This window comes from Rattus norvegicus, chromosome 20, assembly GCF_036323735.1.
Source record: "Rattus norvegicus strain BN/NHsdMcwi chromosome 20, GRCr8, whole genome shotgun sequence".
Lineage (NCBI taxonomy): Eukaryota > Metazoa > Chordata > Mammalia > Rodentia > Muridae > Rattus > Rattus norvegicus.
The window spans coordinates 50,131,018-50,158,379 of NC_086038.1; the positions used below are offsets into that span (position 1 = coordinate 50,131,018).

Sequence of the window (27,362 nt, forward strand, 5' to 3'; positions counted from 1 at the left end):
AAGCCACTACCTAAAGACTATACATGGACTGACCCTGGACTCTGACCTCATAGGTAGCAATGAATAGCCTAGTAAGAGCACCGGTGGAAGGGGAAGCCCTGGGTCCTGCTAAGACTGAACCCCCAGTGAACGTGATTGTTGAGGGGAGGGCGGTAATGGGAGGAGGATGGGGAGGGGAACACCAATATAGAAGGGTTAGGGGGATGTTGGCCCGGAACCCGGGAAAGGGAATAACAATCGAAATGTAAATAAGAAATACTCAAGTTAATAAGGATAAAAAAAAAACGGGTAGAGGAGGACATGTGATGTTTGGAGGGTATAAATAGGACAATGCTGGAGACAGCTTGGTTTGCTGATACGGCCAGCTATACAGTGCTTGTAGGTCTCATCTCTGCTGATCATCGATTCCCTTACGGGGCACAGTGGGGCACAGCCACGAACGTCTCCTCGTTTTCCTCCTGCTGGCTAGAGCTGGGGCTGAGGCCTCTGACACTACTGAACTGGAGTTCTGGTGTATCCGTGAGGTGTTTGCCAGTGGATTGAGCTGCCGATTTCCAGACCACACAGATGGGAGTCGCTCCAGGGAACCTTTCTAAACAGGTCTGCTTTCCTCATATCCTTTCTTTCCCGCTACCTCTGGTGGGTGTGGGCTAAAAGGGAGGTTAAAGCATTTAAGAACCGTCATTAAAAAATGGGTTTTTGAAAAAAACTAAAGTTACAACCCAGAGAAACTCTGTCTCGAAAAAAAACAAGCCAAACCAAACCACTGAGAAATTTAAAACTTTCATTATGACGGTATATCCGGTCCTCACAGTTGTTCCAGTTAACACTGCTTCCCATTTATCTTATGCGGTTGTTGCAATTCGAGTTCCCATCAGCTCCATGTAAGATTTGCACCTTCGAAATTTGGTAAGGTATGTTTTCCTGTGTCCTGCGTAAGACCCGACATTAACCTGTAAGCCCCACCCACCCAGGACCAGGTCACTTCCTGAAAAGCTAGGAGTTGTAGTTGTAAGAAAATAACAACAAAGCCACCTGTGAAAATACCGCAGCCAAATGGCTTTGTCCATAAAATAAATAAATAAATAAATAAATAAATAACCCTCAACACGTGTCTCTGAGGCACTCAGCCGAGAATTCCAGGGAGCCGACGTGTCCAGAGTCCATTTGCCTGGTCATTATTTACTTAATGAAGCTTGCTTCAAATTTGGCTCACAATGGCAGAATTGGGTCTTCTCTGAGTCTGAGGATTAATGCCTGAAAAGGTAGGGAATAAACTTCATTGTGACACTGATTTCTGATTTTCCAGTTCTCTCCTACACCCTCTTCCCTCCCTTGCAACTCCTACCTGTCCCTAAAGTCCCCAGGGAGCCCCGGCTGGCACAGAACTCAATGCATAGAGACCAGGCTGGTTTGCCTCTTCTGGCTAAATGCTTGAACTAAAGGCTTGCACCACTGTGCCCAACTCTCTCAGTTCTGAGTGTGGTTGTTCATCTCTGAGCGTTTGCTGACTGTCCTATTTACACAATTGCCTGTGTGTAACGTATCTCTGTTTTCCTGTTGGGTTGCTTATCCCATATTTCAGCTGAAGAGGAATTCTCTGTAGCCTTTTCTCAGCACCTGTCGAGTCTCCTTAAAGGCCACGCTCTCCCTTGAACTGCAGAGACATTTAATAGCTGTCTTCACAGTCCATGGCTCCCTTTCTTTCTACCCCTGCCTCCTTGTCTTGCCTGAGTTATCACAGAGTTTGCTCCCAGTTTACAAACTCTTTTTAACATCTAGTTACAGAGTAAACCCATCTAGAACTTCTTATTTAACAGTTTGTTTCCCATTTCTGAAACTTTGGTTTTTGTTTTCCAAACCAGCCGGTCATTTTTGTGCTTCCTTGCAACTTACTGGGGTTTTGTTTTTGGTTTTTGTTTGTTTATTAGTTTTTTTTTCTCCCTTGAAACATTATCTTCCCATTCGTGTTCTCTGTTTTATTTTTCTAATGTATAAAACCCTCAGACAGCCTAAATATGCTTTTTTGTCTTTTCTTATTTCTTATATTTATAGTAAAGGGTGTCAAGGAAGACAAATTGGAACAATGCTAGCTATTTCAAACAGGGCTGAATAGAATGCATTTGTTACTGGTGCTGCCTACACTCTCGGACTCGGCAAGAACCTGGCAACCTTCCATCCCTTTGAAATGGTCAGCTGTAGATGCTTCTGGGGCATCTCGCCCACCCCCACTCCCCACCACACACACCTTACTGACCCACCTGGATGTTGTGAACCAGAGGATGGTGATTTGCAGGTTTCTGTCCTCAGCAGACCTAAGCTTCGAGAAGGAAGTGTCTCCCTTTCCTGCCCCTCTAATCTACTTTCTTCTTTTGATAGAATCTGGCAAGAAACACCCTAACGGGAGAATTTAGAGAAGTTAATTTCCGGGCTTGTAGCTCCTTGCAATACAGAGGCCAGAAGTGTGAAGACGTTGCTGAATGACTGACTACAAGCCTAAAGGCAGCAGAGAACCCTTGCTTGGCTGTTGATGGAGTTACAGTTTGGTGACTTAATCTCAGAAAGCCTCAAAGTTGGGTTATCCTGCAAGCATTTGGGTGCTTTCCTTCAACGATGTCCCTTTGTCACTGTTCTCACAGACAGCTCTGGTGCAGTCAGTTGCAGGGCAATCTCTCTTGAGTGAATACAGGGGAACCATTTAGCAAAGGATGCCTAGTTTTGACTTTCTGTGTTTTCCTATGCAGTATGCGTGTGTGTGTGTGTGTGTGTGTGTGTGTGTGCATGTGCACTTCTGTTAGCCTTCCATGGCCATTAGGAAACCAGCGATGGTTTCTTACAGCTTCTTGTGTCATTTTCTTTCTTCTGCCCTTCCTCCCTAGTCCCCTGAACTTCTGATTTTGTAGTCAGTAATTTTGGACTGGTAATTTCCTCTTATCGGTTTTAAGTTCTCAGGTCTTAGTTTTAAACAGCAGACAGATATCACTGCTCTCTCTATATAAACCTGAATGGTGCTCTCTCTCTGTCTCTCTCTCTCTGTCTCTCTCTGTGTGTCTCTCTCTCTGTGTGTCTCTCTCTCTCTGTCTCTGTCTCTCTCTCTCTGTGTGTCTCTCTCTCTGTGTCTGTCTCTGTCTCTCTCTCTCTCTGTGTCTCTCTCTCTGTCTCTGTCTCTGTCTCTGTCTCTCTCTCGCGTGCGCGCGCGCACAGATTTAGGCTACATTAGACCAGATCAAAAGTAGATAAAGGCAGGTTTATTTGGAGGCAGCCCCAGGTGGGTGCGATGATCTCACAGGAGGAGCTCGGTGGAGCTGCATATCTGGGCTAAAGCAAGATGTTTTATAGAGCTTAGGTGAGGAGTGATGGTGTGGCTGCTAGGAGCTGGGATTATGTCCATACGTGGTCAAAACTGAGCCCCTGGGCAGGCAGAGGGGGGGGTGTTTTCTCTGAGGGGCAGAGTTGGGCAGGTGGGGTTCCCACCTTGTACAGGGGGGAACAGAGGTTCCAGCCTCACAAAACCAAGTTCACTTTACACGTGGAGTCATACCTGAGTTCTCTCCTAACAACAAGAAGGAGGAGACTCTCCTTTTCCAATGCACAAACACTTTTGCAACTTCGTTAGAAATACCACAAGGCTCCAGGATCTGCTTCCTCTGCCCGTATTTGTTATCTGGATTGAATTCAACCCCATGCCAGGAGTAGAACAAGGTGAGGATCTAGAGGTCCACATACCGTTCATATCCATCAAAGGATATGAGCAACTGAGCCTGTGTCCGAAGTTCATCGAATGCTCAGATGCGGTACTGCTAGCCTTCTCCTGGCATCTGAAGTGTCCATGAAAGGTTTACAAACAGAGAAAACTAGGGAAATCCCTTCACTGGGTAGATGGTCCCCTCCATCTCGCCATGACCTATGGGCAGCATTCCAGGGAAATTCATTTTTTTCTGAGTCAGTGATGAGGTTCCCATATTCTGCAAGTTCCCATGCAGTTCTCGCTTAGAATATGGGCTTTTTTTTTTTAAGAATTATTTATTTTATTTTATGTATACGAGTACACTGTCACTGTCTTCAGACACACCAGAAGAGGCCATCGGATCCCATTACAGATGGCTGTGAGCCACCATGTGGTTGCTGGGAATTGAACTCAGGACCTCTGGAAGAGCAGTCAGCGTTCTTAACTGCTGAGCCATCTCTCCAGCCCTAAAATATCATTCTTAATTTTATAAAATCTCTGGACCCCAAGGTTGTTTTAGACTTTTTAAACTAAAATATGAACCCAAAGACAGCAAGGGAGACTGTTAGTGGTGAGAAGAGGATCTTTCTCTTTCTCGAACCATTGCACATTTCCCAATAACTTTGCAGAATCAGATACACAAAAACACATGTGGACTTTCAATAACTGCCATACTGAGAAATATCTTATATACATCTTTGCAGGAAGGTACTCTGAAAGGCCTGCACTTCAAACAGTGAGTAGGCTAACTTCCTACCTGGAAACCAGGGTCAAATTAAAGGGTGGATGACACAAACAGTACCCAAAGCATCATTTCTGAGGGATACTAGTGGGACAGCACTCTTGTGAGAATCAGAAAAATGTATTTCCCTTTGACAAGTACAGGCTGGAGAGAATAAAAAGATTGTCTTAGTTAGGGTCTTATTGCTGTGAACAGACAGCATGACCGATGCAAGTTTTTATAAAGGACAACATTTAATTGGGGCTGGCTTACAGGTTCAGAGGTTCAGTCCACTATCATCAAGGCAGGAGCATGGCAGCATCCAGGCAGGCATGGTGCAGGAGGAGCTGAGTTCTACATCTTCATCTGAAGGAAGCCAGGAACAGACTGAGCATCCTCAGGCAGCCAGGAGGAGGGTCTCCAAGCCCACCCCACAGTGACACACTTCCTCCAACAAGGCCAAGCATATGCAAACCATCACAAAGATAATTCCACTTCAGGTGAGCACACAGGGCCTGTTGGAGTGTAGTAAGTGCCCTCCCCACCCTCAGTCCTCTCTCATGGGGTACAATGTTTTAAAGTATGGGCTTTTCTGTGCCCGCCGACCTTGCTTTGAAAGACACAGAGACCTTTATGCTTATTAGTAAGCTTCAGACACTGAGCTGGACAGATTCTGAGCTATTCTAACCTGACTAAGTCAGGTTACTACTATGGCCGATTCCCCAGCCACGTGGCCCATTTCCTGATATCTTGCTTGGCATCTCCTTCATTGTCCTGACGGATGACATCTTCCTGGGTCCCACCAGAGACCCCTTCCCCCTCTCTGGTTTTGGAAGTCCCACCTTTTACTCTCCTGTTCAGTCCTTTAACCGTTCGGAAGGTGGTGGAGAACAGTATTTTACAAAACACTGAGTCTGGAGATGGCTTTGCAACGACGGCCACACTGAAGTCGGGGGCTGCAACCAGATCTCTGAATACAGAAATCTGCATCTGAATGCACAATGCACAAAGACATCCCTCACCAGTGTGTGGGTGGGAGGAACCCTTTGATAAGCAACTTGAGAGGGTGCTGAGAGCAGCAAATCACTAGCCTGCCTCTTAGGGACAAAGTTCAAAGTCACTACGGAAAAAGATGCTCCTGAAGGCTGTCTTGGAGGTCCTCTCTCCTTGTGTTTACCCATCCCCTTAGTAACAGAGACACACCGGAGATAACACCTCCATTTCTTTTTCTTTCTTTCTTTCTTTTTTTCTTTCTTTTTTTTTTTTTTTTTTGGTTCTTTTTTTCGGAGCTGGGGACCGAACCCAGGGCCTTGCGCTTCCTAGGTAAGCGCTCTACCACTGAGCTAAATCCCCAGCCCTGAACACCTCCATTTCTAAAACAGTTCAAATACTCCGTTGTTAACACTTGAGGTGGATGTTAGGGTCAACTGAGGAGCGTGAACCTTAGTTCTGTCTTAGTGTTGGGTGACTTAGAAGCTTTAAGGTGGCTGAGATTTCCTGTATCTGTTAAAAGGATGCCGTTACGGGATTAAAGGGACAACAAAGATCTAGAACTTGGAAAACATGAAGGATATACCATCAAGGAGACAGGTTTTCATCGGTCACGGCCCAAGGAGCTGGACACCCACGCGATTGACGAAAAGGAAAGAGTGAAGATATGTGAGGCTCTGTTCTTCTGTGGGTATTGTCAAGGTTTATCAGCTTGACACACCTGGGAAGAAGGAATAATGGAAGGGTTGTCTTTAGCAGATCAGCCTTGGGCATGTCTGTGGGGGCATTTTCTTGATTGCTATTCGATGTAGGAAGGCCTAGCCCTCTGTGGAAAGTACCATCCATGAGTAAGCAGGCTTGGGCCTCCGTACAACAAATGACACAGGTTGTAACCTGTAAGCAGAAACAATCCCTTTCCTCCCGTGTTCCTTTTTGGTCAAAGTGTTCTTATCACAGGAATAGGGTCAATGATGATGATGATGATGGTGGTGGTGGTGGTGGTGATGGTGACATCTCTATGTCTTCTGAAGGGAAAGGCAGCGGACAAGTAGAAATGAAATGTAATTCAGCTTCAGAGACTGATTCCCGACCCTCTTTTATAGGCCACCCCTACTATTGGTTCCATTTCATCGAAAGTGTAAAGCTGGGACAATAACAGTTTTCAAATCAACGTTTAGCGTGGCATCGACTGTTTTCTGGGGATTTTTTCCGAGTGTCCTTGGGATTATTATCTCTGAGATGGCAGGAGCTAGAACGCCTGGAAGCCCCTGGAGTCTGGGTTCAGTAGTGCTAGCCTGCAACAGGAGCCTTGACAGTTAAAACCAACAGTGAGAATTCTCCCACCACGCTGGCTTTTTCTGATGGCCTTTCCTTTCCCATGGTTTGTAGGAAGGTAGGGACGCGCTATACACACTGAGAACTGGGACCACAAAGCGAGGACTGAACACAAGCCATCGTTAGCCCATGGGTAGAGAAGTGTAGTTGGTCAATCTTCATGGGTCTGAGATCAGGCAGGTATCCTGTCTGTTTCCAACATAGGAACAGTGTTACCCAAAATACAAAACCCAAAGCAGAAGGGAGGAGTCATAGGGTAAGACAAGGACCCTACATAACCAGCAGTCCTTTCCCCATCAGTCAGTAAATCAACAACAAGGGGTCATCCATCGTCTTGGCAACACCTCCAAAGAACCTCCACAGCCTGGAGGCCGAGCTCCCCGTGTCCATCAAGGGTTGGGGTGGAGGGAGGGGAGGGGAGGGAAGGAGGGAGGTGAGCTTCCTTCACGATCACCGTGAAACATTTCTTCTTCCACATCCAGAGTGGCAGGCGAGCAGGCGGGTTGGGGAAAGCTGGCTCCGGCCAGGGAAAAGGCAAAGTTTCTTTTCCCGGGCGCGAAGGGAGGGAAGGCGGGGTAGCGAGGGGTTGAGGGGGGCCGGTCGCCGAGCGGCGTGGCGCGGCGTAGCCAGCGTGCTCCTCCGTGCGCCCGGGCGCGGCTGGCGCTCCTGCAGAGGGAGCTGTGCGCCCGCTCTGGCGCCCGCGCGGCGACTCCGCTCCCTCTTGCCGCCGCTTGGGCCCGCCCGCCAGGGAGGGGCTCCCGGCCTAGCCGACAGCGTCTTCCTGCTTGGCGCACAGCCGCGCCGTGAGTTCGCCCGTGCACGCCGGCCCGCCAGCTGTCCGCCTGCTCGCACGCCGCCGTCCGCCGCAGTCCGCGCCCAGCCTTGCCCGCTCTCCCCCTCCTTCGGCCCACGCCCGGCTCCGGCCATGCTGTCCTTCCAGTACCCTGACGTGTACCGCGACGAGACCTCAGTGAGTACCCCGCTCCCGCTCTCACCGCGCCACACGGCCCGCGCCGCCCGCAGCTCGGCTCCCGCAGCCCCTGTGCGTCCCCCACCGGCTCCCCGGCCTTTGTTTGCGGAGCCTCCCCGGGGTCGCGGGGCTCCTCCCAGCGCGGAGCCGGCGAGCGGCCGCGGCCCACGTGCCCGCGCCGGTGGTCTACGCCGCTTGGCTCCAAGGACAGACCCCCAGTGCAGGCATGGGCGTCTGGAGCAGTGGGCAGCCAGAACGTACTCCAGTGTTTGTAAGGGGAGAAACAGTCTGGCTTAAATATGGTGGTAGCACGAAGTGTATGCTGGTGTGTATGCGTGGGAAATGATGTAAGATTTGAAAACAAAAGCAAACTTTGAGAACTTGGAATTTGCAAGTCCTTGGAGTTTGAAGCTCATTCATTGCGCTTCAAGGCTGCTCTGCCCCAATCGGGTGCCTGGCGTTGGTTGCTGAGGTGCAAATAAGGAGACAGTGTTGGGGAAGGCGCAGTGGGCCCACAGTGTCCTGAGGTCAGCCAGGTTTGCTTAAGAAAGGAAGTTAAGATGGGGTGGCCTTTTTGGAAAGAAAGTTCTCTCCACTGGGAGTTAACTGTTTACCTAAGCTGCAGGTGAACTCCAGACCCAGTTAGTGAAATTCTGAAGTGTGTGTGTGTGTGTGTGTGTGTGTGTGTGTGTGTGTGTGTGTGTATGTAAAGTAGTTTGCAACTTAAGTGGATTGAATCCAAACATTAGGGCCTTAATTCCTGTAGTCACAACCTGATTTCTCAGGTTACTTAAAACAGAATCAAAGTAAAAAAATATTTTTGTATAATACCATTCTCTTTTTCTTTCCTGTTTACTTTGATCTGGTTCATGCCGGAAAACGCCCTCTTGGTTCAGCATATCACCCGTGGAGGTAAAGGCTCCAGCGTTAAAGGCCATCTTACTTCCAAGTGAACTTCCAACTATCCCTGCCGTGTTTCTGTCTGTCACAGGGACTGGTTAACCCCCAGACGACCTGAATGCTGTCTCTCGCTGTCTGAGTGACATTGGGCAAATGTCTTACCTGTTATGAGTTCATGTCTGAGGCCTTCTTTTATGAATGGACTATTAGGGCTGACAGGCCTTGACTTGCTCAGGGAAAACTTGTCTTCTAGGTGGCCTAGCCCTGCAGTGGGCCAGCAGCAGAGGTGTGAAACCGATTGGACTCTGAGTCTCCAGTGTCTTTTGACTTCAGTTTAGCATATGTATACATATATGTGTTATTAGTGATGTGTATTATATATATATTATGTTATTATAATGATGTGCTATATATATAGTACCATTTTGTGGTTTTGATAAATATATTCTTAGGATTTTTCCCTTTTTTTTTTTGAACTTGTGGGTGGAGTGAGGATGGTATTAGCTCTTGCTTAATTTTCCCTTACTCCAATCTGCCCCGACCTTGTAGTTGATCATTATTTAACAGTTCCTGAAAGGGTCAAGTCACGAATTTTACAAAGTTTCTAAAAGTTTGCACACATCTGTGGAAGGAGGGTTTAGAATTTAATACAGTCCATTCCTTCCCACTGAAGATCTCATGATACCCCTCAAGCCTGTGACCTTGGTGAAGGAGTACCAGCCCGGTCTAGCCTCTGGCTTTATGGAGTACTAATGTTGGCCTGATAACCTACACAGGTGGCATTTCCTACAGTGGGGTTGTACTAGCGGGTCATAGCCTTGACTTCATACATTGGCTCGATCATATGCTTATAGGGTTTTGGTCCCCTATAGCATATGCTGGGGTTCTGCCCTTCAAGGAGCATCTCACAGCCATGCTTATGCGTTCCCCCTAAATATGGGGTTTGCGCATGACGCTCATGGGTGTTCATGAGCAGAAAATCCCATGTAATACCATTGCTTGTTCTGTGTCATTGTTACATCTAGCAGGTCAGGAAATTTAGGCCTCCCACAGGACACTCAAGCCCTCATAAAAGAGTGCTAAGTTAGGAGAACACGGGAAAGGGGGTGAATTTCTCTCAGGAGGAGGGAATAATTTCCCAATTGAGCTTGGAGTTTGCTGGCTAAGGAAGAGTGGACATTCTTGAGTCTTGAGATGAAAATAAAGCCATCGTTGTGCAAGCCTGAGTGACTGTAAAGTCCGAATTTACTTGTGGGGTAGCAGGGAGAACCTCATGACCACGCCGTCCACAGAAAGTCGGTCTGGGAGGTGGCTGGGAAGAGACACTGCTCCAGGCTTGAGGGGGGGAACACAACAGTCTGTGCGCCATCCCACAGGTGCAAGTGTGGTAGGGACAGCAGGAAGCAGAGAGGTGTCTTATCAGGCCTCTTGGGGAGTGGAAGGGTGGTTTCCACATTAAATCACGATGAATTATATGTATGTAACTATTCAAGGGGTATAGCTACGAGAGTACTAGAGGCTAATAAAGGGGGAAAAAGTAGGAAGGGGACATTGTGGACCAGGGAAAAAGTAGGAAGGGGATATTGTGGACCGTGGCTCCTGGGGTTGGACAACGGGAGCATCCTAGTGAGTCCGAAATTTGTCTTGAATTTTTGTCTTCGAGATTACTAAGCCAGATCTGGGAAGACAGAGCTATCTGCATCCTATTAGGGTGACCACTTTGAGTCAGTTCAGGATATGGGATGCAATGGGTTCTGAGTTCGAGCCCAGCCATGTACTTGCTGGGGTACACTTAGTCATCAAGTCTATGCACCTAAGTACATAGAAGAATGCCATTAGGGCCAGCTACCGTGGGGCTGCACCCCACTGATTAGCCCCCAGGCCTTGACTGCTTTAGCTCTTGCTGGCTTTAGTTTCCCTATGTCACAGCAAGGGTTGGATAAATTACTGTGATGAGATCTGTGGCTAATGCTAACTCACAGACTCCTGCCTGTGCACAGCAGATCCGTTGACCTCTGTCCTCCTTAACCTCGGGATTTGTGTTTTTCCGTCTGTGGTGTGGAAATATGAACAGCCGTTTGTATAAATCCACCCATTTCTGTGTGGCAGAGTTGTGAATATTCAGGGAATACTCATCGTAGCAACACTTTCTCTGGAGCTGCCAGTCTACTTAACTTTTTGTACTTTCTTACGAAAGGTTAAGCTTGGGGTATGCCCAAGGACGTTTTGTGGTCTGGACTGAAGGCTGCCTGGCTGGTTTGGTTGCAGGCTTGCCTCTGAATGTGGATGGCTGCTCCATCCTGTGCCTGCCAGAGCGCCTCAGAGGGCCTTCAGAACTGTGACTTCTGTATCGACAGCAAGGAGAGAGTCTTTAATTCTAAGCCTGTTTATCCACCCGGGGTGTCAGATGAGAAGGGCTTGTAGGAGATCTCAAAATGCTTTGACTGAGTGGCCATCAGCCAAAATTGACAGATCAAGGTGGAAAATTGGCTTTTATGAAGACCCTCGAGGAGCAAGTTTAGTCTGTTTTTAGGTCTCCCGCTCTTGGTCTGTCCGTGGTATAATGAATCTTTTTTCCTGCTCACCCGGCCTGTTCTGTGTGTCCTTTTCTTCTCTCGGGTGGCTGCCTTTCTCCAGGAGAGTTGGCCCTCCTTGGGGACTAGCCCTAGCCTTCTGCTGTTACGGCGGCGTAAAGCAAGGACACAGGTTAGACATCTATCTGTGATAGAGGAAGCATTCCTGCAGCCCGATACAAGCAGTCTTAGCCCGGGTGCTGGCATCACTCACACACTGGGCTGGAGAAACCGATAATGGGGTTTAGTCAACCAGATCAATCTTGACCCTACTCAGTGGGGAGACCGTGTAACGGTTTTTACTTTCGGATTGTGTCTTCAGGCATGGTCTTAGAGAGTGGTGAGGAGGGGCAAGCCTGTTTCTCCCAGCCCGACTTTCCTGTCTTTGAGGCCAGGCCTCGGATTTTGTACTACTCTAGGGTGTCCCTTAGTTGGGAGCGCCGGAGGCTCCGCCCACACCGGGCTCCACCATCGAGGAGAAGTTGTCCTTTCTGCTAGCAGCTTCCTTTCTTCAAGTGTCGGGGTGGTCTAAGTGGATGATGGCCTTTGCGCTGCCTTGCTATCGATGAAAGGGCATCTCTAGAGCCGTCCATTGAGCATGTGCCGAGGTCTGTAGGCCAGCTTCTGGAGCTGGTGAGAGAACCATGCTGTGCGTTAGGAACGTCCTTTTAATAGTTCAGACTCAAAAGCAAAACCGATCGTCTGCCATGCCGGAGAGAGTTGATTTCATTACCCAGGCTCAATGCACGTGTGTGGTGGCTGCCTTCCAGACGCGTCCTTCTTGTGTGCCCGCTGCATCGTGTCCTTCTGTGTAAACCCCAGTGACACAGTTTTGACGTTCTTTAGCCCAGCCATCAGCCTTCCTTCCATCCTGTACAGTCGGAGCCTTTCCCTGTTCTATGCTGTACAGTCGGAGCCTTTCCTGTTCCCTGTGCACAGTCAGAGCCTTTCCTGTTCCCTGCTGTACAGCCGGAGCCTTTTCCTGTTCCCTGCATACAGCCGGAGCCTTTCCTGTTCCCTGCATACAGTCGGAGCCTTTTCCCATTCTGACCTCCATCTTTCTTCCCTCTGGAGCTAAGGCACTCTTTTCATGGAGAGTGGCTTGACACCTTTGAGAACCTGCCAGCTTTGGCTCCTGTGGTAATTTGGGCAGACCTGTTGCCCACCAACCAGTTGGTGTCCTTGCCTGGCCTTTCCCATTTCTCTGCCACATTATATATACGGTATATACTGTGTCCTTGCCTGGCCTCTCCCATTTCTCTGCCACATTGTATATACAGTACATACTGTTCGTTGAGCTTGAGTACTAATTAAGACCTCATTTTGTCTTCTTACAGGTACAGGATTATCATGGACATAAAATTTGCGACCCTTATGCTTGGCTTGAAGACCCAGACAGTGAACAGACAAAGGTAATTCTGGTTTGGGGTGATCGGTAAACCACCATAGAGACCCCGTTCACCTGCAGACGTCGTCGATAGCCTCAGGTTTTTCTTCCCGCGTCTCCCTGTATCTCTGCCTTGGGACAGTGTGTACCTGTAGGTACCCCAACTTTTTGTCAGATGTTTCTGGAGGTGGGGGGAAGGAGCCAACCCATTTAGTCCCCAGAGTGAATAAATGTAGATAAACGTGGCTTGTCCTGACACTGATGAACAGCGCACTTGGAGGGGAAATCCTAGAAGGGATGAAGAAAACAGTACGACAGACAGACATGGCACGAGAGATGATGCCTTAGTCCTCCTTGGGGTGGGGCAAGAAAAAGATCCTACATGTTAGACAAATATACTCTGGATAATCCACTACTGGTTTTAAACACAACAAAGAAAAAAGTCAGAATTATAAGAGTATTGTTTGGTTTTGTTAAAGGCAGGGCAGAGGGGAAACTCTTAAGAACGTAGAAGTCTGTTTTGTTCTGGAGAGCCGTTTTCCAGGGCCCAGCTGAAGCCCCATTTCATTAGCGAATTCTGCTCAAACGCTGTGGGGATTGTTCCTATGCGGGGGAACTTGTCAGTTACACATATGCTAAGTGGTTAGGCTTCCTCGGAAGGGGTGCTGTGTCTCAAAATCTCTGTATGTATGCACATGCACATGCACACACGTGTGCACACACACATGCACGTGTGCGCACACGCACATATATTTGGGGTTTTTTTTTTTTTTTGAGACAGGGTTCTCTTGACTGGCCTGGAACTTGCCCTGTAGACCAGGCTGGCCTCAGACTTAGGAGTCAGGGGTTGGGGATTTAGCTCAGTGGTAGAGCGCTTACCTAGGAAGCGCAAGGCCCTGGGTTCGGTCCCCAGCTCCGAAAAAAAAGAACCAAAAAAAAAAAAAAAAAAAAAGATATCTAGGAGTCAAAGGCATTGCTACAATCTGGTATCTTAAGTTCCTCACCTCTTTGAGGCTTTGAGGTATAGTCAGTCTGCCTGTCTGTCTGTCTGTCTGTCTGTCTCTCTCTCTCTTACACACGCGCACACTGCTTTGTACATGAGAACATGTGTACCGGGGCTGGGGAAATGGCTCATCAGTAAGGTGTTTGCCACACAAGCTTGAGGACCTGAGTTCAGACCACCCATACTCATAAAAATCTAGGTGTAACCATAGCCTCAATGCTGGAGACAGTAGGGTCCTGGGGTTTTACTGGTCAGCCAGTGCAACAGCATCAGTAGACTTCTGCCTCATGTGCCTACATGCACACACCCATGTGCATATACATGAACACACACACACACACATGTACACATGCACATACACATATATGTGCACACAGATACACACATGCACGCATGCACATACACATACATGTGTGCGCACACACATGCACACACGCACAGACCACCAAGGACTGTCTCTAACACACTCATTGTCCTCCTAGCCTTTGTCGACTTGATATACCCTAGTTATCTAGGAAGGGTGAACCCCAGCTAGGGAACTTCCTCCATCAGATTGGCTCATGGTCAGGTCTGGGGGTTGCTTTCTTGTTGGTGTGGGAGCCCTCTTGACTGGTCCCATCTTTAAGCAGGTGGGTCTGGTCTGTATAAGAAAGGTAGTCAAACAAGTCCAAGGAAGGAAGCGGCATCCTTACATGGCCTCAGCTTTAGTTCCTGCCTCCAGGCTGCTGGCTTGAGCTCCTGTCCCGGTTCCCGCAGTGATGACTTACACGACCTGTATGACAAATCCAGCCTCCTCTTCCCCAAGCTGTTTTTGGTTGTGGTGCCTGTCTCCACAACATAAAGACAGTTAAGAAATTTTATTTTATTTTTAATTAAAAAGAAAAGGCAAGTCACAGGCTTGCTGTGATTTACTCTGGCATTTAACAGTATAGGTTTTCTAATTCTGACCGCGCTGGGCACGTAGGAGCTACCTTATCTGAAAGAGTATCAGAGCAGGCCTATAACTGGAAAACTCTCAGGGAGGCGGTTTAGAAAGAGGAGGTCCAGGCGGCAACCTTTGAGGCTGTCGGTGTCACGTACCTGTTTTATAGCAGAGGTTCCAGACCGTAGCTCTCACATAGTTCAGTGCATAGTCTGCAAATGAGCACAGGCGGGAGAGCCGGCTGGGCTTCGACGAGGCCCCACTTGGCCTGCTGACCATGGGCCTCCCAATCTGAGATAAGTGGTCCTGGAGAGAGGAGACAGGTGCCTACCCTGGGGTTGCAGTGATAGCATCTCAAAGGCTTTGGGGCCTGGCTTCAGTCAGCGACTTCCAGGCATGAGAGACCTGTGGGCCCAGAGAGGAAAGGCACCTAATGGAGTTGAGGGGCATTCGTCACTGTTACAGCTGAAGGAGCTTTGCCTCTCAGGGGTAAAGGCTTCCATGCTGTCTGACGTACTGCTTGTTTAGAAACTAGGCTTCTCACATTGTCTTGGAAAGCGCGGCATTGTTCCTCTAGCTTCAGTTTCTAGATGTGTTTCCTGAAAAGCAGAGACATCTCACTGTTGGCTCGCCCTGCTTCCAGGCTTCTGTGACTGCCCCGCACCCCCACCCCAGGTCCTGAGTCCTCTGGCCATGGAGGGAGCTCTGCCACCCCGGCCTGTGTGTCCCTGCCCTGGCACAGGAGCTGCTGAGCTCTGCTAGAGCAGAAAGGTTTTATACACAGTAAAACCGCACTGGTATAAATGAGACATCAGGCAGCCAGGGCAGCCTTCCGCATGGAGTGACTAAGTCCCCGAGAGGCTTGTAGTCCTTCCCTGTGATTTGAAAGTGAGAAAGTCAGGTCCCAGTGGTCCATGTGTGCTTCCAGTCACTCCTCCTTTGCCAGTCCACAAAGTCTCTGTGTTCCTAGACGTGCTTGCCTTTCTCCTCTGTCGCCTGCCCCAACTCGCCTTCCTCAGCGTACAGGCAGAGCTTGACGCAGGGCGACGACGTAACATGACAGCGAGGAAAGCACTGTGCACCGAGTGGCAGCGGCGGTTGGGATTCTGCGTGTAGCTTTTCCTCAGCTAGCAATGGGGGGTGTGGCACTGTCTGACCACAGCAGGAGCTGTGGCACCAAACTGGCCTGCCACAGGACGGTCAGAGTCAACCACCAAGAGTCTCTAGTGTATGGAGTTGCTAACACGGTACTATTCATTAAGTGTAGCCTAGTAAAAGCACTCTCGACTTGCTTTGCTTTAAACTTCCCATGGGTTTACCAGGCTGTCACCAAGTTGAGGAGCTTCTGCAAACCACTGTCTTCAAGATGAGAGGCCAGCGTGTCCAGAAATCTAATGCCACGTTCAGGGGAGCTCTCGTTGCTAGCATATCTCATCAAGGGCTCCTCCTCCTCTTGGCTCTGCCTGGCCTCTCAGGTCTTTGGGGGACTGTGTCCCTTGTTCTATCGTCTGGGAAGCATGTTGGGTCACTGCAGGGGTTGTAAACTTGGGTTCGTTCTCCAGGGAGCTGGTAGTAGTCCATAGGGACGGTTTCCTGCCCTCGAGGACTGTAATGATTTTAGCATTTTATCTTACTCCTCAGGCTTGGTTTTGTAGCCCTCAGGTCTAGATGAAAGCAGCATCTATGATCTCATTCTCTTTATCCTGTGTAGCCTTTATCCCTTCACCCTTCTAACTGACTCCTAGAGTTGGTACTGAGTCCCTGAAGGACATGTGCATAGGGGAAGGAAGCATTTATACCTTTCAGGGGATATCCAGTGAAATTCCGATTGTCAAGCCAGTCTCTGATCTCATCTCTGAACTCCTGGACATTGAGCACTTCTTGAGGAACCAAGTGTATAGTCAGCCGCGCAGATCTGATGGCTTTTTCCTCTTGAGAACTGCTCCTGGCAAAGGGAGGATAGCAGCTCGCTTCCCCTTCTGTTTCTTGAGAGAATTCTTAATAGGAACCAGAAGAAAAATCAATAGAAAAGATCGTGCATGCAGTTACCCTCTCTAAAAGGAAACAAGACAGGACCGCCATTTGTTTTGGAGAATGCACGGTACATTTTTCTTTCCTAGAGCACTGCACACTTTCTCTTGCCATTCTCCTATCGACCGAGCTGCTTGGGATAGCGCCATCACGCTTCCCAGCAGGGAGATGAGAGGCCCGAAACACCTTATCTTCTTCCTTTGCCCCAGCGCCTCTCTTTTCCTTGCCTAGGACGTTTCAATAACCCAGTGTTTCTGAGATGAGTAAGGTCAGGGGTCGACCGTTGGAGGACGGGTGCTAGGAGATGAACACCTCCTTTCTTAGGCTCCGTTCCTGTACCTGTGGAGATCAGTTTTCCATGTGCTTGCTTTGGCTTCCGGTTTCCTCTCAGATGTTGACGTATTCAGGAGAAGTTGCCGTTTATTACTCTAGCCTGGGTCTACCTGGAACAAGAGCTTTTCCTAGAGTGGTCCAGAGCCAGGCGAGCAGGGACCTCTGACTGCATCACCCCACCAGGCCCCTGCAGTGTTAGGTTTGAGGAAAGCCAATAGGCTGGGAGCCCGCCCTGGGATTTCAGAGCAGCGTAGTGCTAGCGAAATGGCTTTAAACCACGAGGTAGCATGAGCGCACACAGGTAATTTAGGCGCACAGGGACTCCAAGCGTAGGCTGGCTTTGGTTTACTGTGTTCTTTGAAGACTTCCTGACCAGTGGAGATGTGTGCTTTGTTCCTGTAGCCTGTGAAATGCTTCTGTGCGGTGGAATGGAGTACTAGCTAGATGACCTAGAAGTTGGAGGGCATAACTAAGCCCTTGGTTTTATTTGTGCTTCTGTGACCAAAGGAAGCTATTAAATTTAGCATTCGTCCCCTTCGAGCGGAGACAGTTCAGGGGTAACACGCTTGCTGTGCACACATGAGTGCTAGAGTACTGAACCCCAAAGCTCATGTGAAGGCATAGTGGGTGTGGTAGCTTACCTGTCATCCCAGCGCACGGGAGGCAGAGTCCCTGGAGCAATGTCTCTCAACCTCCCTAATGCTGTGACCCTTATATAGTTCCTCATTCTGTGCTGATCCAACCATAAAGTCATTTTCATTGCTACTTTACAACCATCACTTTGCTGCTGTTACGGGCTGTAATGTAAGATATCAAAATATCTGTCTTAAGTGACCTCGGTGAAATCTCTAGAGGGGTCTGGACGCACAGGTTGAGAACTTGCTGCCCCAGAACAAGATGGTTATCTAGACCAGGTGAATCTGTGAGCTCAGGATTCAGGGAGAGAGATCCTGCAAAATAGATAGAGACCCGTCAAGGAACACACCTGACACCAACCTTTACACACGCATATACACATGCACCTGCATACTCAGGTTTGCCCAGGCTGTGTGAACACCGACAGACAGACAGACAGACACACAGGCACAGGCACACGCACGCACGCATGCATATACACATGCACCTGCATACTCAGGTTTGCCCAGGCAGCGTGAACATGCACAGACAGACGGACAGACAGACAGACACTTACGCATGCACACACACACACACACACACACACACATGCACCTGCATATACAGGTTTGCTCAGGCTGCATGAACACGCACAGACAGACAGACAGACACAAACACATATGCACAGACACAGACACACAGACAGACAGACAGACACACACACACAGGCACACACAGACACACAAACAGGCACACACACACAGACACACAAACAGGCACACACATGCATATACACAAACATGCACATGCGCACATACATATACACACACAGGCACGCGCACAGACACACACACACACACGCACGGATTTGCTCATTCTTCAGCTGTGAGGCCCTGACACCCTTGTGAGAATGTGTGCCTGAAGCTCCCCTCAACGTCAACAGTGAGCAAAGCGAGATGCGGTTGAGCACTGCCGCTTACAGCGGACCAGCTTCCCAGCCCTGCTTTTAGTCACCAACCCAGTGTTGAACTTTAAAGACTCTAAATTCTCACCTGGAAACCCAGCAAGTTTTCCTCTTGAACCCTTGATTTTTCACAGAAGAAACCCACGTTCTTACTTTGATCTCCTCTCTAGTACAGCCACTTGAGGACCCAGTTCCAGTGTTTGCAAGCATGGCAGGTAAACTGGGCCAGTGGTCACCTCAGAGCCGTTTGGTGCCTCCTTTCTAATTGCTACATCGAGAGCCACACTGGCAAGGCTGGCCTGTGAAATGGACCCGTTCATTAATGTCTCGTGTCAGGACCTCGATAGAAAAAGACGCTGTATGTCACCCTTTCGAATGGAGGCAGAGAATGCTTTATAGGTCAACTTACCACCACATTATTGCAGCCTCCAGGACTTCTGTCTCCGATCTCTCCTCCCCTCCTGTGGGATTGTGCAGCCTAAGTTCCGTTTGTAAACATACTTCGCCTAGATCTACCCTGGACATTATTATGTGTTTAGGGTACAAATTCCTTTTGATGCTTGCTGGCGTAATTGGCAGAAGTGTGAGGAAGTTGCTGGCACCCAGTGACTCATTTCAGGTTCTCCCTGCCTGTTGGTTTTCTTTGTCCTTGTCTCACTTTCTGTACCAGAGTTTTTGGGTCAGTGGTTTTACTTACTATTGCATGCATGGATGTGTGTTTTGAGCATCAGACTAAGGATGGTCCATGCCATCTCCCTGGCCCTTGTTTCACGGAAGCAGTAGAAGCCCCTTCTGGCTGCGTTAAGCAGAGGGGTCAGTAGCAGGATTTGAAGGTGGCCACGGGGATGGGCTGCAGGCCAGGCTTGGAGCGGGCAGACTTCAGGGAGGACCTCTCATTCTGCACCCACCACTGCTAAGGCTGTTTGCAGTGACTCAGTCCTCAGTCTCTCGTTCAGGTAACTGTGCCCCGAGAGGGTCTTGGTCAGCCAAGCTGCAGACCAGTGCTCCTCTCTTGACTCAGGACACTGGTTCCCGAGCTGGCAGGACAAACAACCTGGAAATCCTGCTCACTTAGGAAGGAAGGGAGGGACGGCAGCCGCTCTGGCGGCCATGGGCCCTCTGGTGTCTCACCCTTCTCCTCCCGTTCTCTCACCTTGCTGTCTTCAGCTCCCGTACCAGCTCTTAGGTTGCACGAGCTGTGATGTGCAGTGTACCACTGTGGAATGCATTTGTGACTTGCATGATAGAGAGGCCGCCTTCGAGCTCTCAGGGGTCAGTGCCGAAGGGAAGTTGAGTTGCACCTTGAGTGGAAGCTTAGACTCTGCTCCTTTTTGGTTACTCCCTGAGAAAGTCCCATGATAGAGAAGCTGACTTCTAAGGCACTGGTAAGGGGGTTAAGGACACATCTGTTTTCCCATAGCCATTCACTCGGGCTTCTGGTTTTCTGTGAGATGCTGGCATCCCGTGACAACTACGGCTAGATACGCAACTTAGTGGCAGTAGCCGAGTGTGTAATGTGTAGGGTGTGTCAGTCACTCCTCACACCCAAGGAGAAAGAACTAAAAAGTCAAATGCAGAGATAACCGTCTCCTCTTTTTCTTCCATGTTTAGTTGCTCTTAACCCATCTGCCCTTCTCCTTGCTGTGTTTATGGGGAACAGCACTCATTCGCAAAAGTCACCAGAGCCACTTATGGAGCATCCGGCCTTGGCTGGAGAGATGGCTCAGCGGTTAAGAGCACCGACTGCTCTTCCAGAGGTCCTGAGTTCAATTCCCAGCAACCACATGGTGGCTCACAACCATCTGTAATGGGATCCGATGCCCTCTCCTGGTGTGTCTGAAGACAGCTACAGTGTACTCATATACAAAATAAGTAAATAAATCTAAAAACCTAAAAAAGGAAAAAAAGAGAAAAAAAGAAATCTCTGGTTCCCATCCCTCGTCTTTATGATCTAGAAAGCCTGGGATTCTGACTGGGAGGTTGCTAGGGCAGGGTCAGGGGAGGGTAATGGCGCCTTAGGGTTAGGTCGAGCCCACTGACCAGACACTGTGGCTCCATTCCTCCAGCCCTCCTTTTAAATTAGCTTCTTCGTAAATTACAGCATAGGAGAGCAGGGTGGGGGTAGGCAGGGTCTAGTTTTTCTCACCGGGGAAGCCCGTGCCTCAGAACGCTTACAGGTCTTCGGGGCGAACTGAGCGTTTGGACCTGAGCTGTTGTGTCACTGATATCTGGTAGTTCCGGAAGATCTTTGCCCTCCTCCTCCTCACCCCAGGCTGGCATACATCCGGGTGCTTTTCAGCTTCCCCCGTTGGCTTCCTTCTTCCAGAAGTTTCTTCCTACTCCATTCTTCCCAGCAGCAACTCAAGAGGACTCTACGGCGCTTGGACTCTGGCTGTTCAGGCGGTAATATGTAGCCATTAAACGAGCCACTTCAGAAGTAAAGACGGCGTTGAGCTCCAGTTCCACAGTTTTAATAGTTTGTGTGGTCAGGCTTTGAGCCTTTCTAAAGCCTCAATTTTCTTACCTTGTAATTTGAAGAAACCACCTCACGTAGATGTGAAAAATTAGATGATTAAATGGTTTCCAGCCATTCATCAAAGTCACGGGCCCACAGGAAGTGTCTATCAAACACTCGGCATTGGTTGCACTTACGGTGGGCAGTTGACACAGCACAGGGGATGTCCGCTTATCCATGATTTGAGAGACCTCCTCTGTGGAGCTGTGTGGGACAGGGCCGTATGCTGTGATTAGTTTTTGAACCTTTCCAAGAGTTTTTGTCATGTCGAATCATCCGTATTTCTCAGAAAATGGCCCGTTTTATCTGGGCGTTTTAGGATGCTAGTGTGAGGCAGGCTGGGTGGTTATCACGCTCCGTGGACACACTGTCAGGTTGTGTATCCGTGTCCCTTTGAATTTTGAGTATCCATCTCCTCACCTTTAGTTTGACTAGAGCTTTGCCTGAGTGTCTTTTTTTCTTTTAAACATGAAAAGTAGTTCTTTGACTCACAAGTTAGGCTTTTTAAAACTTCTACTCGTAAGTTTCTTACTTTTTTTATTTTTTTATTTTTTTACAAATGTGAATGCTTAGTTTAGTTTATCTTGGTGATCTTTGGTTTAGGAATTTTGTTTTTCCAGACTTCCCAGTCAGCTCTGGGATGAGCTCTGGTCAGTCTCTGCTGGTGATCACTCCCACATTTATCAGCGAATTGTAGGCTTCTACAACTGTCTGTCTAGCCTCTTGATTAGCAAGTCTGAAACCCATGGAAAGGAGCTTGTGGGAGGGTGCTACATCAGGGAGTCCAGGGTTGTGCGTGCATGTGTGCGTGTGTGTGTGTGTGCGCGCATGCGCGCGCGCGCGCGTGCGTGCGTGCGTGTGCATGTAGGTGTTTAGGATCAGCCTGATCTAGGAGTGGGTGTGTACAGTGTTCCTGGGAACCTGGCTCTTAGTCCATTAGGTCTTCGAGTATTTTCCAGATGGCTCCTCTGTGGTTGGGAAAGATAGGTCTTTGTTCCTTTAGGCTTCACCCTCCTTCCAGCCTGGTGTCTCCTGAGACCAGGCAGTCTGTCTACCTTTGTTCCCTGATCCCAAGAAAGCATCTTATGGCCTTGCTTTGTAGATAGGAATTGGTGGGAAACTGCCATTAAAACGAGCAGGACTGACAGAGAGTGTCGAGGGCAGACTGCACAGGCTAGCAGCCATGTTCGTCGCTGTAAGGCCAGTTGCACTGAGCCAGTTGCAGATGGTAAGATCTCATTGTTGCTTTCCAACGGCCACTGTGTGAGTACAGTGCTCACCTGAACCAGATGCCCCTCATTGCTTAGACACAGGGAGAGCCCTGCATCCAGGTGTGCACTGAGTCCAAGCCCAGCCCCGTGCAGCCCTTAATTTAAATGTCATGGACTAGATCAAGTGCCCTCTGCCACTGCCTGTGAAAGTCATAGGCGAGCCTTCCTTTCCCCAGGGCAGCCTCTCCTGTGTGGATTCCACACTGTCCCTGCATCTAAGGAGTGGATACTCTGGTTGGCCAGCAGGGGTCAGGCATTCTTTAGAAGAATCGCCCCTTGGTTCAAGTCTCATGAACTTTTTATAATACCCTCCATATACATACACACACATTATACATAGTCTTTTTCTGGTCACATTGGCCAAATCTCATGAACTTTAGCTTATAATCCCCCCATACATATACATACACACACATACACACACATTATACATAGTCCTTTTCTGGTCACATTGGCCAAGCCTCATGAACTTTAATTTATAATCTCTCCCCACCTCACACATATGTACACACATACACATTTTTTCCTCATACACATTTTTTCAGACACATTTTCTCATGTACTTTATAATTGTCTGTCTATCTGTCTGTCTCTCTCCACATCTCATTAACTCTGTGTGTGTGTGTGTGTGTGTGTGTGTGTGTGTCTGTCTGTCTGTCTGTCTGAGAGAGATAGAGAGAATGAACGAACAAACGAACGGACGGACGGATGCATGGGAATGTGGAAGCCAGCAGTTGTCACTTGTCTTTAAGCTCTCCACCATATTTTTTGAGATGGTCCCTTACTCCGTTTGCAGCAGAGCCCATCCGCAGTGGTGCACAGCCCAGGTCCTGGAGCTTGCACAGCAGCCGCCCCGATGAACCATCTCCCCTGCTCCGTGCCTTTACTCCCCAAATATGCTCACCGCATTTCAGATTTGCTTAGTGACGTGTCAGTTATTCTAGAGAGGATGTGTCTTCTGTGTCACTTTTTAATAGTTAGATATCTAGGGTTGAAGTTTACATTTTACTATCAGACTTTTGGTTAGTAGAGACTCGGAACCAAATGCAATTAAAATTTTAGCTTTGAATGGGCAGTGAACAGTACCAAGAGTGATGCCAGACTTCTATAGTCGAGGGAGGGTTTCTCTTTCCTCCCCTCCTTGACTGACAGTAGTTAACTCCAGGGACAAGCAGAACATGGGAGGGAGAGCCGGCTGGGTTTCTATGAGACCCCACTTGGCCTGCTGACCATGGGCCTTCTAATCTGAGATAAGTGGTCCTGGAGAGAGGAGACAGGTGCCTACCCTGGGGTTGTAGTGATAGCAGCTCAAAGGCTTTGGGGCCTGGCTTCAGTCAGCGACTTCCAGGCATGAGAGGCCTGTGGGCCCAGAGAGGAAAGGCACCTAATGGAGTTGAGGGGCATTCGTCACTGTTACAGCTGAAGGAGCTTTGCCTCTCAGGGGTAAAGGCTCCCGGTGCTGTCTGAGGCACTGCTTGTTTAGAAACTAGGCTTCTCACATCGTCTTGGAAAGCGCGGCATTGTTCCTCTAGCTTCAGTTTCTAGATGTGTTTCCTGAAAAGCAGAGACATCTCACTGTTGGCTGGCCCTGCTTCCAGGCTTCTGTGACTGCCCCACTCCCCGAACCCAGGTCCTGAGTCCTCTGGCCGTGGGAGGGAGCTCTGCCACCCCAGCCTGTGTCCCTGCCCTGGCACAGGAGCTGCTGAGCTCGACTAGAGTAGAAGGAATCCAAACACACATCCCCACTGGTTCCCTGGACTCTCAGCTCTGCACTCTGGCTGGACTGGAGTTTCCTGCCAGGGTGCCGGACCCTAGCCACTTCCTCCAGAAGCTGATTTACTGGCTAATTATGTTACTGAGTGTGTGCAGGGGACTGAGTCCAAGACCTTCCTTGAACGCCAGTCTTCAGACGCTCCGGCTGCTGATGTCCTCAAGATGACTAGCAAGACCTTAGACAGAACTTTGTAAATATTTGTTGTGTTGTTTAAGGACTGATGGCAAGGGAGGGAAAGATCTACATATGCGCAGTCGTTTTCTCCAAATTCTGTTGGCTCGTGATTAATGGAGTCCAGGTGAGGGTGGGGAGGGCCAATTGTATACACAGCAGGAATTGCTCTAGTCTGCTGCCTGTGGCCTGTGGCCTGTGGCCTGTGGCCTGTGGCAACATGATCCTTACTTGGTGGTGGTGTTTGAAAGGGCATCACCCTTTTTTTTTTTTTTTTTTTTTGGGAGCTGGGGACCAAACCCAGGGCCTTGCGCTTGCTAGGCAAGCGCTCTACCACTGAGCTAAATCCCCAACCCCCCTTCCCTTGCTCTCACAGCGTGTTCTGTCCCTGATTCATCTCTCTCTTGCTTATCATGTTATGTGGAGTCTGTTAGTTACCGAGTCACTGCGGGCATCATGCTCACTCCTTGGTAAGAACCGGGGACCGTGAGTCTGTCTGTCTTACTTCAGTGAGCTGCGTTTTTATTCATACCCCGCCTCAGAAAGGCAGAATGCATGCATTCCCAAGGCAGTCGGTCGTTGGCTCTGCAGCCCGCTCCTTAAGCGTATGTGTGTTTTCAGTTGACTGGTAAAAACCACTGGCCTTTGTAGCTTTCGATCTGTTTTCATGTGTTTAAACATTGTGAGACATCCGCGTCAAGCTGCGTAAACACGTGACCTCACATGCTTAACTATCTTGGTGATCAGAACACTTAAAATCTGCTCTAAGCAGTTTCCGGGAATACAGAATGGTCACTGTATTCAGTCACCCGAACCTTTTTCTCCTAACTTTTGCGCTCCGTGACCAGTATTTCCCCTTTACCACCCGCTGCCTGCCACCATGACCTCTGACCCCAGATAACTTCTGTCTTACTCCTCGTCCCTGAAGAGTGTGACCTCTTTAGAGTCTGTCTGCGTGAGATGGAGAAGTGTCTGTCCCTGCCTGGCTGTTCATCAGTCTGGATTGTCTTGCGTGTGACAGTTGAGTGGTGTCAGTGACAGCTCGAAACACTCCTCTTGAGGGCATGGACGGCAGTGGAATCGTCAGCCCTGAAACCCGCCACTCTTAGGCAGGAAGCCATGTTTTTGTTTTTTTTAGTTATGTTAAGAATGCACATCGCAAGTTCTCCCACAAATAAGGGTCTATGAGCCCGGTGTGGTATTAACTGTAGCCACAGTGTGTGTGTAGCAGAGCTCTGAAACTCAACCCAAACTCCCCTCCAGCCTCTCTCCCTCCTCCTCCTCTCCCTCCTCCGCCACGGGGTCTCATCGAGTAGCTCGGGGCCAGCCCTGAAAGGGTGACTCCTGCCTCTGACTGCCATTCCACCTCTCTGCTTGGTTTTTAAGTATTTTAATGACAAAGCGAGGAAGAGGTGCGGAGGCTGCCCTGGCTTTGAGTGAAAACGTGTGTCTGCTGTGTTCATCTGCAGATGAGGGTTCAGAGGCCCAGCTTTGGGTGCTGTGGTTGTCACCGACTGTAACTCATTCTGATTACGGTGCTGGGCGAGGGATGAGTTTGAACTCCCTCCACCTAGTCATGTCTCCCCATGACCCTTGTACAGTTACTGTTCTCCTTATACCCTTACCCTGGCCTCTCTTCCCCCAAATGTATTCCTATCTTTCAATCAAGAAGCCAAAACTATTATGTATGTACCATATACTATGTGTAATTAAGAAGCAAAGGCCATTTGAGGGACGACTTCACAGAACACCCACCACTGCCCCATGAAAGCGCTTTCTTTCCCCAACTTAAAGAATGGTTCGGTGAAGAGCTTTAGTATCTGGACACTTCCTTTTCCCATCTCAGTGTTCGAGTTCAGTTTTTAAACATCGCTCTGCTCAAATAAAGCGAGTAACTGTTGCGACCAATGTAACCGACGACAAGACTGGCCTTATTTAAAATTCCCTATAGCATGATTCTGCCTAGCGTAGCAATTGCACGACTCGTTTCTATGGGGGAAAGGCAGTAGTATGTTCACAGAGGGTGCGTCCGTTGTGGTCCTTAAGGCAGAGGGTGTGGGGCAGGTTAGAGAAGCAGAGAGAAACACAGTTCTCTACCTTTCTGAAGAACCGAGCCCAGCAGTCTGTTGGGCAGCTCCAGCTTTCGACCCTGTGAGGCCAGAAGGCAGCCTGACACCGGGACGTGCAGAATGGAGCACCCCTGGTGGAGGTGGGGTACCTGGCAGGATCCTCAGCTTGCTGGGAGCCTCACTTAGCTTCTCTTTCTTGGACCATCTTGGCATAGCTCCTCTTTCTTGGCAAGACCCTCCAGAAAGTTGCTATTAACACTGCAGACTAATGTGCAGCGTGCCCGTTCTCTCGGTCCACTCCCATCCCTGCTTCCGTTCCTCAGAGCCCAGCTTGGCTCTGTCTAACCTGGACCTCCGCCTTGGTTGCCTGAGTGGCTCTTTCTTCACTTTCGCATCCCATGGTGTGATCTCTAAAGACGGTGACCGCATTTCCTGCGTCCTTGCCCACTGTCGTCTCTCGCACTTGGGTGGAAGGCTAAGCTGCCCGGGCACCAGGTCCTGCAGATGCAGTCGGTGCCTCCTCCACTCTTCCTCTTCCTCCTGCCTGAGAGGCTCTGCTATTGCCATGGGCCGTCGTTGGCTTTGCCTGCACCTCTGCCCTGCCTCGCCTGCTAGCACGTGCTAGACCCTGCGGAAAGCCACATGGCCGGCGGACAGTTTCACAGGCGGCCGAGGCGCCGGCCCCTTCTCTCTCATCTCCGCAGCTGCTGTGTGTCACTGTCTCCGTTGTTGGTGTACAGCAATCCCGGTGTGCTGCTGATAGAGTCAGTTGTATTGTAATACACATATTATACCCTCTATAATACGATCAGTTAATAACAGACTGCTGAGTCAGCTCGATGCTGGACTTTGCCGGGTGGCTTTAGCCCCACACACCCCTGTCTCCCCGTCTTTGAAGCAAGTGTGTCGTTCTCTAAATTAGGTCAGGCTCTTGGACACACACTGATCTCTACTCTGCTGCTACTGTGGGCTGCAACCGGTTTCCGCCTCACACTCTCAGCGAGGTCAAATGGCGTCAGCAAACTAGACAGGGCCACACAGCAGCTATTCTGGCCATCACAGCCATGTGGCTTGCTCTGAACATCTCCAGT

The 27,362-nt window shown here is 49.3% G+C and overlaps 1 protein-coding gene and 1 long non-coding RNA gene across 3 annotated transcripts in view; both read left to right on the forward strand.

Annotated features, from left to right (window-relative positions):
• The first annotated feature begins 1,137 nt into the window (after nt 1–1,137).
• Nucleotides 1,138–7,371, forward strand: LOC134483831 (uncharacterized). 2 transcript variants are annotated; one of them, XR_010060916.1, is made up of 3 exons: nt 1,138–1,265; nt 2,380–4,948; nt 5,962–7,148. It is a non-coding gene; the product is annotated as an uncharacterized LOC134483831 (long non-coding RNA). The 2 variants fall into 2 exon arrangements; XR_010060914.1 differs by having other exon boundaries at nt 2,380–7,371.
• A 199-nt stretch (nt 7,372–7,570) lies between these two features.
• Prep (prolyl endopeptidase) overlaps nt 7,571–27,362 on the forward strand; it is a 96,962-nt gene continuing 77,170 nt past the window's right edge. Inside the window, exons 1-2 of the mRNA NM_031324.2 lie at nt 7,571–7,743; nt 12,554–12,628. Of these exons, the coding sequence (NP_112614.2) occupies nt 7,699–7,743; nt 12,554–12,628 (120 nt within the window). The 5' untranslated portion in view covers nt 7,571–7,698. The remainder of the gene's footprint in view (nt 7,744–12,553; nt 12,629–27,362) is intronic.